This window comes from Elephas maximus, chromosome 2, assembly GCF_024166365.1.
Source record: "Elephas maximus indicus isolate mEleMax1 chromosome 2, mEleMax1 primary haplotype, whole genome shotgun sequence".
Classification (NCBI taxonomy): Eukaryota; Metazoa; Chordata; class Mammalia; order Proboscidea; family Elephantidae; genus Elephas; species Elephas maximus.
Window position 1 is genome coordinate 77,664,849 of NC_064820.1, and position 11,496 is coordinate 77,676,344.

Here is an 11,496-nt window from a genome sequence, read left to right on the forward strand (position 1 = left end):
GCTCCTATGACCTTCAAGTTGCCCCCAAATGACTTTTCTCAGTCAGTAATAAAAACAGGTGTGTGTGAAACATGTAGCCAACAGAGAATTTTTAAACTAAAACCAAAGTTATTGATTCCTGGCTTTGAGTAGTAAGCAAAGATCCTTACCCATCAATAGCAGTTGTAATAACACCGTTAGCTCCTCCAAGCTTGGTCTTCACTCAAGCTAGGAAATCAGAGCCACCAGGGCCAGAAACAGAAAAACAAAACAGGCACAGCCTCAACCGCTGGCCTCAGACAGCCTTTAATAAATGACACCGCCTGGTATTCCATCAGAATAATCACCTTCCATCAGAATAACCACCTCCCCCAGCTCTCTCAGAGGACTGGCTACAGGAAGACACGTTAGTTAAAAAAAAAAAAAAAAAGTGAAGAGCAGAAGCTTTTTCCTGAGATGATGCTTAATACATTCACTGTTAAGAACTTTGAAAATAAATATATCCAAAATCCCAGTTCCATCAGCAAAAAGTCTGGCCAGGAAAGAGCCACTGAGTAGGCGACAGAGAAGAAGAAACGTACCAACATACAGATAGCTCAGGGGATAAAAAATAGAAAAGGTCCTCGCTTCGCCCCCCCCCCCCCACCCATTCTCTTTTTCTTTTCTGTTTTTAAGAGGAAAGGAAGTGGCTCTTATATAAATGCAAGGGCTGGGGATGGAGAGCCAACACTGTCGAGCAGAAGCGCGAGCTTCTTGTTTGTTGTAAAGAAATAAAATAATTACCGAATAGAGAAAAAAAGAAATCAACCAAGAAATGATCTCAGGTCATGACACCATGTGTGGTACAAGGAGCAATTCAATCCAGAAGGGCTTCATTACCCCCGCAATAGATAACATTTGGCTCAATCTAGCTGCAGATTAAACCTCCGCAGCACAACAGAGCCCTGAATGGAGAGGCTCCTTTTTGTGTGGTCCTTCTCCGGGAACTGCCTGAACCATTAGCCCCGATATAGCCCTCTCCCTATTAACTGCAATTCCCTCCCGACTGCGCTTCGGTCATTTGTCTCGAGGCTCTACGGGGGTGTTTGATGAGCAGAGAAACAAGGAGAAGAGGAGAAAAGCGTCGGGTTAATGAGTTGTAGCAAATCCACACTTTGTAGTCGGGAGGAGGAGAGCTGGTGGCCAATGTTTGCCCAACTGGTTTATTTTTCGAGACCCAATCTATTGGAGAAGGCTTGTTCTAGCAGGCTTCTTCCCTACAAACACACAAACATCCTTCTGTTTGGCTTCAAAGAAAGGGGACCAGCGCTGGATTTGCATGCGAATGAAAAGCCCCCCCCCCCCCCCCACCAGGAGACGTCCTCGCCCATCAAAGGCCGTGGTGGCCCGGCGGTATGCGGCCCAGAGGCCTTTGTTCCAGCACCTGCTCGTCAGCCCAGACGGACCGACAGGGCGCGCCCTGCGCCCACGGTTTGCCCTTTCCACAGCCCACGCACTCCTCGCCCACCCCGCGGCCCTCGCCTAGCAGCCCCGCGGCCCTCGTTTCGCGGCCCGTATGTCGTCTGTCCCCTCCCGGACCACAGGGCAACAAAGCCGGCGGCGGAACCCCAAACCGGGAGGGTGGGGGCGCGGAACTCACGGGACGAAAAACTCGAGAATGAGGCAGATAGGGTTTGTCTTTCCGTGTGGGCTCACGAAGCGTTCACCTTTAAGGCTCGCGCTCTCTAGCGGGCGCCGGTGAAGTGGGACCCCAACTCGGCCCGACAGCCCAGTGCCTCTTTGCCAAGCTCCTAAAATCACTGACAAACCCGGGACGCGGGGCCGTTCTGGCATTTTTTAAGCAGCGAGAATCCGAACAGAGTGAGGGGTTGGCCAGGAGTCCCTGCTTTCAAGATGTCCATGCATCATGCAAAAGATGCACACACGCATTTTGCTGACTCTCTTCGTAATTATTTTCAGATGGAAATTTGAGATCTCCGCATTAGAGAAGGCTGCGAGGCGCACCGGCAGTGCCTGTGCCGTTGAGGTTCCGCCGGCTAACCCTGCCCCAACCCAGGTGGTGTGGAGGACCCCGGGGGTTGGCTATCATTTCAAATGTCTCCTCTCTCTTAGCAGGACTAGGGTAAAAGTAACTCCTGCACATTAAATTTTCGGTCTTACAATATTTCAATTTGTATCTACTTATTTAGCGGTAAATTTGAGGGTGTGTTTAAACAACTATTCAACTTCTTCTAAACTTTTCGGGGAGCGGGGGAGGATAATTTCATTTTGAGACTGTGAAAGTCAGTTTTTCCCTCCTTCAAAAAAGGAGGAAAGGCCATATGGTCAAATGTGAATGTCACTGCAAAACATTGGCCTAAAATGCAGACCTGATTAATATGCTAGGTTAAATCTGCAAATCTTCATGTATATACCTGACCAGACATTGTAAAGAAGCTGAGTAAACTAATTTAACCTTCACTGCAACCCACTAACCATGTAAAGTATGTATTACATATGATTTGGCTTTATTTAAAGCCCACACTAACATCTGTAGTCATCAAAACTAGAGCCTCACTTTTTTCAGTGAACTAGTAATTTCCTGCAATAATCAGTTATTGAAAAGTTATAATTTGAAAAAGATATCTTAAATCATCAAAACAGTATAAATATAATTAGTCAGTAAACACCTGATGCATTTGGATTTTTATCCCTTCAAGTACATGCTATCATAAAATTGAAGTCTTCTCTTACACGCCCTAAGTTACACATTAAGCTAAAACATCACTGTTAAGTTGCCTTTTAAAACAAAACTTCTTTATGCAATCACTGTCATCGCTTCCATTTTGAAAACAGTAACTTTAAATGCTAGAACTTCAAGTACAATCCCTTTCATATACGCAAACGTTTCCTTATTCAGGACTTTAAAAGTATTAACTGCTGATCATCTCTATTAAATGTTTGAAAATAAAAATTGCCTACTGGCTTCTGTTGCTTCCATTACAATACAGTATGTATTATGCCGTAGTTTTCTACAAAAGTACAGAAATATACAATATTGTATTAAAAAGTGAGTGGAAATTAAATGAAATGGATGCTCAAAAATAAAATTTAAAAAATTCCTGTAAAATCATCTTAAATTTTGGTGTGCTTTTAATTTTAAATAGTGCAACGCTTTTGGAAACTGAATCAGATTCAAAAATGTATACCAAAAAACTTTTTACTTACGGCCGTTTAAAAATAATTTCCATTATTCTGCAATGTTTTTGACTTAGTATAAACGGAAAAAAAATCATAGCATGATGCTTTTGGTAAATTCCCTTTGAAAACAATACTTAAGTCCATTCTATACTAGGATTTTTACTTCACTTACATAGAAACTTTTTGAACAGAAAAGAAGGGGATGACTGAAGCCAATTATTTTGGCGATTTCCTTTGAAAATTAAGCATTTTATTTTTGAAAAAGTGTAAAAATCTTACATTAGAATAGTACAATAATTGCCAGAGAACTTTACAATATTCCTTGTAAAGAATACGCAGTAAGTACAAAATAAAAAATTCCGCATGTACAAAACACAGGTTAAAGTAAGAAATAACTTTGAATTTTTTCCTTGTGTAAACATGTTAATCATTTTTTCCTTTTCATAAAAAAGTACACTAGACAAGTGTCCTCAAATAAAAAAATAATTGCTTCATTGGCATTCTTCGGGACCTTTGCTACTTTTGTATTCTTCTTTTGAACATTACTGATTTTTAAACGCCAGGACCTGAGAATCTCTACACCTCAAGAAGGCTTAGTTATTTTGTGATTTCTTTTTTTATTAATATCCCAAATGTCAAGGAAACCCCTTGTGCCTAGACATGTCGGACCCCCACCATCCTCATCCTTCCTCTCCATCCCGGATCCAGTGCTGCAGCATTGGGCGACTTTGCATAAATACAGGGACCCGCAGAGCTGAGAAAAGCGCCCTAACTGTTGCCAAACAGTCTCCTCTGAGAATCTGAACCGGCGAAAATGCTGGCGCGAGGTCGGGAGGGGCCGCGCTGGGCGGAGCGAACAAAACACCAAACCACCAAGACGAAAAAAGGCGCCGGGATTCCTACCTTCTCTCTCAAACGCGCTAACATAGCGTTATTAACAATTGGAAATCCTAGCAGTAAAGTTCTCGACACTGGACAGGGCAGTCCCTTGGTGCAGAGTCCCCAGGGCGGCCGACGAGGAGACGGAGGAGGCTGCGGCGGCCGCGGCGGCCACGAGGGAGCGAGTGAGCGCGGCGGCGGGGCCCACGGCTGCCTGCGCCCCGCAGCCGCCGCCGGGTCCGGGCGCGGGCGGTGCCGCCACCGGCGAGGGCGAGGGCGAGGCCTGCGCGGCGGCGGCAGCCTGTGCGGCGGCGGCGGCAGCGGCGGCCGGGCAGAGACTGCCCCCGATGATGCTCTCGATGGAGAAGGGCGAGCGCGCCAGCGCCAAGGAGCCTGGGCCGCCCGCCTTGGCCGCCGAGGCCTGCAGGGGGCCGGGCAGCGCGGCGCCCAGCGGGTGCGGCCGGTAGCCGAAAGCGGTCCGGGCCAGCTCGGCGGCGGCGCTGTGCGGCGGCGGGGGCGGCGGCGGTGAGTGCGGGTGGAAGGCGGCGGCGGCAGCGGCGGCCGCGGCGGCGGCGAAGAGCGCTGAGGGCGGTGCGTAGGGCGGCAGCTGCAAGCCGTAGCCGCAGCCGTAGGGGCCGTAGCCGTAGGCGTGCGGGGGCGGCGGCGGCGCCGGCGGGAAGAGCGCGGCAGCCGCCGCCGCGTCGCCCGCGCCGCCCCGGCCACCCGCGCCGCGCAGCAGCAGCGACTCGGCGGCGGCGTTGGGCGGGAGCAGGGGCTGTCGCTTGAAGCGCTTCCTCCGGCGCAGGAAGCTGCCGTTGTCGAACATGTCGGCGGACTCGGGGTCCAGCGTCCAGTAGTTGCCCTTCCCGGGGTTGCCCGGCTCGCGGGGGATCTTGACGAAGCAGTCATTGAGCGAGAGGTTGTGGCGGATGCTGTTCTGCCAGGCGGGGAACTTCTCCCGGTAGTAGGGGAAGCGGCCGCTGATGAACTCGCAGATCTCGCTCAGCGTCAGTCGCTTCTTGGGGCTCTGCAGGATGGCCATGGTGATCAGCGCGATGTACGAGTAGGGCGGCTTCACCAGGGGGTTCTTGGCGCCGCCGCCCGCGCTCCCGCTGCCACCTCCCGCGGCCCCTCCGCCACCCCCGCCACCCCCGGCTCCCACCGCCGGGGCCGGGCCAGAGGGCGCCGGAGAGCCCTCTGCCCGTGGGGCCAGCAGGATGTCCTCGTCGTCATCGTCCTCCTCCAGATCCTCCAGCTCGTCCTCCCCGGCGTACGAGCGCCGCCGCCGTCGCCGCCTCCGCGGCGCGGGGACAGCCAGCTGGGGCCCGCCGCCGCCGCCCTCGTCCTCCTCCTCCTCCTCTTCCTCGTCGTCGTCGTCCTCGCCCTCCCCCACCACGTCGATGTCTGTCTCCTCGGCGAGGCCAGAGGCATCGGACATCTCCGTGCTCAGGGTCATAGCTTTGGCGCGGAAGCGGCGGGGCGGCGCATAGGGGCGCCGGGCTCCAGGCTCCCGCCGCGCCCCAGCCCGGGTCCCGGGCGGCGCGCCCGGCCCGGGGACGCCACGCTGGGGGCCTCAACTGCCGGAGCTGCACAAGGGCTGCCCGGCGCCGGCCGAGGCTCGCGCTGCGACTTTGTAACTCCGGCGCCCCGGCGGCAGCCGCGTGGGCTCTGCGCTGCCCTCCGCTCCTCGCGCCTCGGACCCGGGCTTGACCTTCCCCTCTTGGAGCGCTCCTCGCGTGGTCAGCTGAGGAGGGGGCGGTGGGTTCCCAGGCTGGAGAGCGAGAAGGTCAGGCGCTCAGGAGGGTGCGGGATGTGCAAGAGTCTACGGACTAGAGCTCGGCGAGGCCCGGGCTGAGTCCAGGAGAGGGCGGACCTTTCCTCGGCTTATAGCAGAAGGGGGCCTGTCACATGGTGTGCACGTCAGAGCGCTGCCGAGGAAAGGGAAAAAAGCCTAGGAAATCAGCCCTGCTCCGAAGAGAAAGTTCACCCGTAGGAGGGGGCAGCAACTGAGGAGGGAAGAGAGAAGACCCCACCATTCCTTGCCAAAGGGGCTGAGACCTGAATATCCGTGCTGGCCTGCGTTGGTCTTGATCCAAGGCTGCTGCACGAGTTAGAGGTCCTAGCCTCTTGCTCCTAAATTAGCCCGCAACCCTAATCTCAGAAACACCCCCGTGAAAAGCTAAGGTTTGACCACTCAAGGGCATGAGGAGCTGTCCAATTGGGGGATAACGTCCCATCCTCAGAGGTGGTCTCGGGGAATGACCCTAGGGTCTGTTGGGGTGTCCCGGTTCCCCTAGACTAGGGAAGCGGCTCCCCCACCAAATCTGATTAGAAGCCTTCCAGTTTAAGCACAATAATAATTGTTTATTGACCCTTTAACCCGTTCTCTTCGGTTCTTCTCCATAGACGTTTGTTTTCCACCATCTGTTAATAAAAATGCTGTTAGACTGGCATTTTGGTCACTTATCCGCATTTGAATGCCCTAGAGACTTGGCAGTTAAACTAAGCCACCTTAACGAGAAGATCTGACAAATTTCCTGGGAATAAAGAGGAAAGTAATAATTGAATGCAGAGCAGAATTTTTTTTTAATTTAATAAAAACTTAAATCCACACAAAAAAATTGCAGGTAGGAATGCCTCAAAAAATAGTTCTTTCCTGGAAAAGAATTTCATAATGGGGGTAAGGGTGTCTGTAGGTCTCAGTGCCAGGGACATTCTAATCAACACTACACAGTACTCTCAAAATATTTACAATAACACACACATCTCTACTCAGGCAGCCTTAATAGGAACTACAATGATGAAAATTTTAAGGCTAGCTTTTAAAATTTTGCTTTTGGAAAATCCACTAAATATTTCCAGTAGCTACTGGTGAAAAGAAATAATTTTTTATAAGATTCAAGTTCCATTAAATTTTCTTTTTCAGAGGACAAGGTAGGGGAAATAATTCTTGTCTAACATTTTAAGTACATCTATCTCTATTTAAAAAAACTATTTTAGTTAGTGGAAAATTCTAATAATTTGTGCAATCCCCACTCCTATAGCCATACTTTCTGGATATCTGCATTGCCTAAAACGCTTCTATTTCGAAATAGGGCCCTTCCCTCAAAATTAAGCTTTCCGATTAAAATGAGCACTTGACAAGGGCTGAGAATTAAAACGAAGTGGTTTTCTGTAGACACAACCATCAGTCGCCCTTGTATGTATCATTTTATCAACCAAGTACTTTTCACGTTTTCGAACTTTTCATTACTTCCCTTATCAATCACAGAGCCTCAAAAATAAACTGTTCCCCTCTAAGACCTATTTTTAAACAGGGTTTTTGTTGCTGAGAATAGGTACCACCAGTTACATGTACAAATGACCCGTAAAGTCTATCGTTGATCTTTTCAAGATCTATGAGAACAGTTTAATATTCTAAACAAATTATTTTTCATTGCCTCTTCGTTTGATATATGGCTGAGCCATTTAATTATTGTAAATGGTCTCAGCGCTAACCGGAGTCAACATTAATCAGCACTATTAACCAGGCATCACATTGCTTTGTTGATGTAGCCAGGAGTCCTTACCAAGAAATTCACCTTTTACATCAGGAAGTTTAAGTACTCACTCGATATCTAAATAAACATCATGATTTTCGCTGCACTGAAGGTTGGCGTGTACGAAGAATTTAAAGATGAAACCCAGAGGGACGATTTGTACGCAGACCATTAGCTACTCTGGACGAGCAGTTACAGTCGTCTTTGGGTTCAGCGTTACCACCGCCCTGAACTTGCCTGGCTAAGAAGAGCGCGGAGATGAACTTTGCGTTCCCTTGGTTAACTTCGTCCTCAGGTCCCTCGTCAAAGGGTTAAAGGGCTCCCTTCACTGGAAGTGTTTGAAATACGTGGCAAATTATCTTCTGGCCACTCAGAGGAAAGTGTTGGGATTTCGTGAAAGAGCCAAATACCGACCCAGAGGGACCCACCTGCGGCGGCGACCGTTGACGGAGATTTTGGGCAATCTTTACTAAAGTTCCACAATACCACTTGCTTTGTTTGCTTTAGTTAAGCTACACACTTGTATGCGACTTTTGACTCAGCGCTCGTGAAATTCCCAAGCGCAGAGACCCAGGTGTATTCTTTCCCGCGGCTGTCCCTTTCCGCGCCCTCGTCTCCCACCCCCGGACCTCACCCTTGATGCGCTCCACGCTCTCGGCGGCGACTGGGAACCACCTCTCCTACTCCCCACCTCCCACCCCCAGCTGGTACAAGGGACCCGAAAGCTTTCTCAGAGTCGGGCCAGTGCGACGCGGGAGCCCACCCGCCCCGCAGGCCCCGCGCGCCCGGCTCGCGCGGACGCGGAAAGTGGCGGGACGAGGTGCCAGGGTGGCGAGGCCCGCGTGGGGGAGGGCTGCCCCCTGGCGGCGCCGCGGTGCTGGCCCCGCCGGGAGCGTGCCCAGCCGCTGCCGCTTGCCAGTGTGGCCGCCTGGAAGGCCCACGGCTTGCCTTCCGCTGGCCTTCGAACGGCCGGCTTTTTCTTTCTGGAGAACCCAGCTCTTTCTCCGGGCCGACTCGGCGGGCGCGGAGGTGTTTTCTTCGACTTCAAGCTGCAGCTTTAGTCCGTGGCAGTTTGAGCGTTCCAGGAGCCAGCCGAGCTCCTGCGCGGGATGACAGAGAGCCGAGGAGGCGGCGTGGCCCTCGGGTGGTGCCTTCTCCGCGCTTGGCCCGAACCCGGGCCGAGAGCGCCGCAGCCCGGAGATTTTTGCAGTGGGCGAAAGCTGGCAGAGACCTGGGGTTCTTAAGCCGCCGGGGCAGGAACCTGAGTTCCCCCTCTCCCGGTTCCTTGTGCATCCCTGGAGTTCACCCCCGAGCGTGAACACGAACCTGTTTTCAAACCTTGCAAACGCCTGGGGGCACGTCCCTCCTTTGAAGAGTCACTCCACAAGCCTGCACTGAGATACTTTGTGCCCGGCACTCTGGGCTGTGGTGAGAGGAGGAAGAACAAAGCCGAAGTGCCTTGTCGGAGAGCGCTTACAGGCTCGTGGGGGAGCCCGATAAATAGGTTTTTACTGTGCCCGAAAGGAACCTGGTGGCACAGTGGTTACAGCTGGAACCCATCAGCCACTCTGATGTGACAGTCTGCTTCCTTAAAGATTTACAGTCCCAGAAACCCTATGGGGCAGTTCTACTCTGTCTTACAGAGTCTCCGCTACGTCACGGCAGTGGGTTAGGTTTTAGTTTCGTGCCTTTCGGTAAGTACTTCCTGAGCTGCTCAAGCCGGATATGAAGGGTGCCTCCGGGGTCGTTGCCTGTCGGCTGAATTCTCCTGTCGTTCGCTATCCTTCTTTGTGGTTATATGCATCTTCCCTCCTCTTTTTAAACTCAAGCTTCTGCAGGCAACCAACAACAAAAAGTTGGCCTTGTTCACTTTTAAATCTCCACCAGTCTATTCTGCATCCAGCAGGTACTCAATAAATGTTTAATGTATTCATTTTCCTACATCTTCCCCCCCCTCCCCGAAATCCTCAGAGGAACCCCTTTACCCTAACAATACACATTAGTGACGTTCCTGCGCGGGATTTATGTTGTGCACCCTTCTGGGTCTGTAACCTTCACCTCGCTCACAGTTTTGAGACTTTTAGGATCAGATGCTGCACATTATCTTCTGTAAAGAAGGGAGTTAAGACCCCACCTGGATGAGTTCCAGACAAAACTGTGAGACCTCCCCGCCATGCTCTTCATATCCTTTTTGTGCCTTTTTAATCTGTCCTAAACGCCAACGGCCCAAGATGACCTTTAACATCTATCCCGGGCTGCCCAGAGACCCCTACTCTAGCATTTTCCTGTGGTGGAGCATTACCTGCCATGAGTAAGCCTGACGTTGGTTCACACGTACCACTAAGCTAATCTCAAGGTCACAACAACCAATGAAGTGAGTACCTCAATGTGATGGCTGAGGAAACAGACTTTGACAGTTGCTGCCAGCAGTTACCGAGGCAGTGATGTCAGAGTAAAGTCTTCTTCAGAGGTCCAGCCACCTCTCCCAAAACAGGACTCCATGGGCGCTTTCCACCCACAGCTAGCTTCTTCAGGGCCAGTTAGATAATCTGAAAATTAGTTCAAGGCAAGGTACTGCAGGCTGACAGTGACTGATACCTCTCCCAGGAGTAGGTACATTTTAACCTGGGACTCCTATTGATACAACGCTTTAATCCCATTTCAAAAGGTGGGTCTTTAGGTGCTGTGGAGGGGAGGGGAGATTCCCTGTGAAGAAGATACTTTAGTGGCCTCCTGGGTCTGACTAGGCAGCCTGTGCTTGCACAACAGCTCCCTAAACAAGCACTTTGGGGCCTGAGCAGGATTCAGAAATCCTCAAGAATTTAGAATGTCAGCAAAGGTCTAAATCTGTTGTAGAATAGGAAAATTATTTACACTGACTCAGGAATTTTCATTACCGCAGTGACCTGGACTAGCCCTCCCATCCCAACACACACACACTCATACACAGACTTATTTAGCCCTGATTCTCAGTGGTTTGTAGTACACACACTTAAATTTTGTACCCCAAAGTCGAAAGTTCAAAATGTTATTCATCATGAATTTAATGCAAAATAGACACATGTCCATTGCAGAGGGGATTCCTCCTTTTGGACACTACCTTCAATATAAGACTTTCAAGAGTATATATTCACAGCTCTGTGGATCTCCTGTTATTTATCTACACTGCTTAAGAGGTTAGTTTCCTGGAAATAGACTTAGTGTTTTTACTCATAATATAAGAATTCAAAAAATAATATTTCCCAGTCTAGAAATACTGGATTAGACAGGAGCTGTCTGTGAAAAGAAATCTCCTTAGCATATGGACACATCTTTCTGCTTGAGAAAAAAAGGGCTCCCTCAATGAGGGATACACTGAAAATGAAAAGAAATGCTTCTGAGGTCATGAGAAAGCCTTTAGGAATTGTAAAAACAAAATTTTGCATTTAAAATGTGTATAGTAACCAACCTCTCTATCACACACACACACTCTATTGCCTGATATTGTTGTTGTTAGGTGCTGTCAAGTCAGGAGTTAGTTCCAACTCATAGCCACCCTATATACAACAGAACAACATACTGCCAGGTCCTGCACCATCCTCAAAATTGCTGTTATGCTTGAGCTCATTGTTGCAGCCACTGTGTCAACCCATCTTGTTGAGGGTCTTCCTTTTTTTCCCTGACCCTCTACTTTACCAAGCATGAAGTCCTTCTCCAAGGACTGATCCCTCCTGGTAATATGTCTAAAGTATGCGAGACATAGTCTCACCATCCTTGCTTCTAAGGAGCACTCTGGCTGTATTTCTTCCAAGACAGATTTGTTCTTTCTTTTGGCGGTCCGTGGTATATTCAGTATTCTTGGCCAACACCACAATTCAAAGGCGTCAATTATTCTTCATCACCCTTATTCATCATCCAGTTTTCGCATGCATATGACGCA

The 11,496-nt window shown here is 50.0% G+C and overlaps 1 protein-coding gene across 1 annotated transcript; it reads right to left on the bottom strand.

The window, feature by feature from the left end:
• Positions 1 to 3,996: 3,996 nt before the first annotated feature.
• On the bottom strand, positions 3,997 to 5,494 carry FOXD1 (forkhead box D1). The gene has a single exon (XM_049865465.1). The coding sequence runs from the start codon at positions 5,492 to 5,494 to the stop codon at positions 4,094 to 4,096; it is 1,401 nt and encodes a 466-aa protein (XP_049721422.1). The 3' UTR covers positions 3,997 to 4,093.
• Positions 5,495 to 11,496: the final 6,002 nt, after the last annotated feature.

Bases quoted from the DNA above. Each gene is read 5' to 3' on its own strand.
- FOXD1 (XM_049865465.1), bottom strand. From the start codon at position 5,494: ATGACCCTGAGCACGGAGATGTCCGATGCCTCTGGCCTCGCCGAGGAG.